Source organism: Palaemon carinicauda, chromosome 10 (assembly GCF_036898095.1).
Source record: "Palaemon carinicauda isolate YSFRI2023 chromosome 10, ASM3689809v2, whole genome shotgun sequence".
Lineage (NCBI taxonomy): Eukaryota > Metazoa > Arthropoda > Malacostraca > Decapoda > Palaemonidae > Palaemon > Palaemon carinicauda.
Genome location: NC_090734.1, coordinates 43,211,930 through 43,214,178, shown reverse-complemented (window position 1 = coordinate 43,214,178; position 2,249 = coordinate 43,211,930). Strand labels below are relative to the sequence as shown.

General features: G+C 31.6%; 1 protein-coding gene across 1 annotated transcript in view; it reads right to left on the bottom strand.

Moving 5' to 3' along the window:
• LOC137647964 (KRAB-A domain-containing protein 2-like) overlaps positions 1–303 on the bottom strand; it is a 1,006-nt gene extending 703 nt beyond the window's left edge. Inside the window, exon 1 of the mRNA XM_068380911.1 lies at positions 1–303. This exon is cut by the window's left edge and continues 559 nt beyond it. Within this exon, the coding sequence (XP_068237012.1) occupies positions 1–303 (303 nt within the window).
• Positions 304–2,249: the final 1,946 nt, after the last annotated feature.

The window sequence follows — 2,249 nt, the reverse complement described above, 5'->3', positions numbered from 1 at the left end:
TATGCAATATTTTGTTAGATGATCTTGGTACACCATTATCCACTTATGCTTTCCTTTGGCGCAAGACTGCATGTCAACAAGGTCCACCTGAGATCGTGAACCGTAATCCTTAGATAAAATCGATTTGACAGTTACTCCCTTTGTCGCACATCTCTTCCGTTTCTTTTGACACTGAACACACAAAGATTTGAACAGTTCTATAGTATCTCTAGTTATGTTCGCATATTTTGACAGCTCTTTGACCATTTTGTCTCTTCCACCATGTCCCGTAGCAATGTGAGCACGTTTTATTGTTTCAAACATATCCTCAACTGTACAAAATAAACAAGTTATTGAGTTTCATCCTTCGGTTTTTTTATCAACTTTTCAACACCACCACACTGAAGAACTTCGTAACGTCCAAGGATGTAATACTGCCGATCTGATTTGTATTTTGCACTTGATGCAAATCTGAGTTCCACTATCAGATTGTAGTACTCAATTTTAGTTAGTATTAATGACTTTGAATCTGAGTTCTTCTTCAACATCACATTCTCGTAGAAATTCTCTTCTTGGGAACACGCCATAGCTTCCGCAAATAAATTAGCCTCCACCTCACGGAAGAACAGTGTCAGGGACAAGGCCAACACACAACTGTTCTGATTAGCTGTTCAGCCTGCAGACGCCTGTACCCTTTGCCTGTAGTGGTCAGTGTCACGCACACACACACACACTGACTGTGAAAATGGCAGTGAAAGAGTAACAGCTAGTTAAAACACACATACAATGATAATTTCCTCAGGTTCCTCAGGTCATTACTTCGTGAGTCAATATGTCACACACACACACACACACACACACAGGATCATTTCAGTCATTATGCCAAGAAAATCTATCAAAATTTTAGTCACTTTGTAAATTGTCTGCGATTTTCAGCTGATTTATTAAATGACTGGGTGAACTAGGCAGTTCACAAATTACCTGAAATAATCATTCATTTTACAAATTGTCTGGATTTAGAGATTGACTGTAACATATATATATATATATATATATATATATATATATATATATATATATATATATATATATATATATATATATATATGTGTGTGTGTGTGTGTGTGTGTATGTGTATATACATATATTTATATTTATATTTACATATGTATATATATATATATATAATTTATATATATACATATATATATATATATATATATATAAATTATATATATATATATATATATATATATATATATATATATATATGTATGGATATCTATACATATATATATATATATATATATATATATATATATACACTGTATATATACCCATATATGTATGTATATATATATATATATATATATATATATATATATATATATATATATATATATATATATATATATATATACAACGGACACAACTAAGCCGAAAATAGATATAGTACTCAAGTTAGGTACAACTAAGTTTTTATTAGGAGAGCACAGATAAACGTTAGAAATTAAATGTAGGAATCTATTTGCAGTCTTGGAGACTTCAAGAGTCACAGAACAGACAATTAATGAAGAATAGTGTTATATTAACAACATATATCAATTAGTGGGTAAGGAAGTTCTAGGACACGTTAAGAAAAAGCCGTGTATATCAAACGATACGTGGGATACTATATAAAGAAGACAAGGGATACCATAAAAAGAAAACAAAAGACAGATATTGATTGTTAAAAGTTTTTCGAGGAAGTAATAAAGATTACAAGGTAGAGCACGCTAGGTATTCCAGTTCTGAATGTGAGATCTAAAGAAAAACCAGAAATGATGGGATAGAGTATCTAGACAGTAAAGCAGATGATGCTTACAAAGATATGGATTCAGGAAGTGGCTCTGGTGTGACAGTTGCTTATAGAATTATTAATGAAATATCTAAACTGGCGAAAAAGAAGCATATACCCTTCAAAACAAGATTTGGATCTCTTACAACAAGCAAATATGAGGAAATACAACGCTAGATGGAACACTTTAGTGAGATTATGAATAGGGGATACGATTGGAATTATTTGATTGATAAACAATAATCTGATGAAGACCTTGGTGTTCCCATATATGAATTCAGGGTGTTTGAAGTCCAAACTACCAATAAAAAAATCAAGAAATGGAAAGCTCCTGGATACTACGTCAGTTGTTATGAAACATATACTGTAATATGTTTATTCTAAAGAGACTGAATACCAGGATTGATAAATAGCCGGAATTTGAACAAGCAGG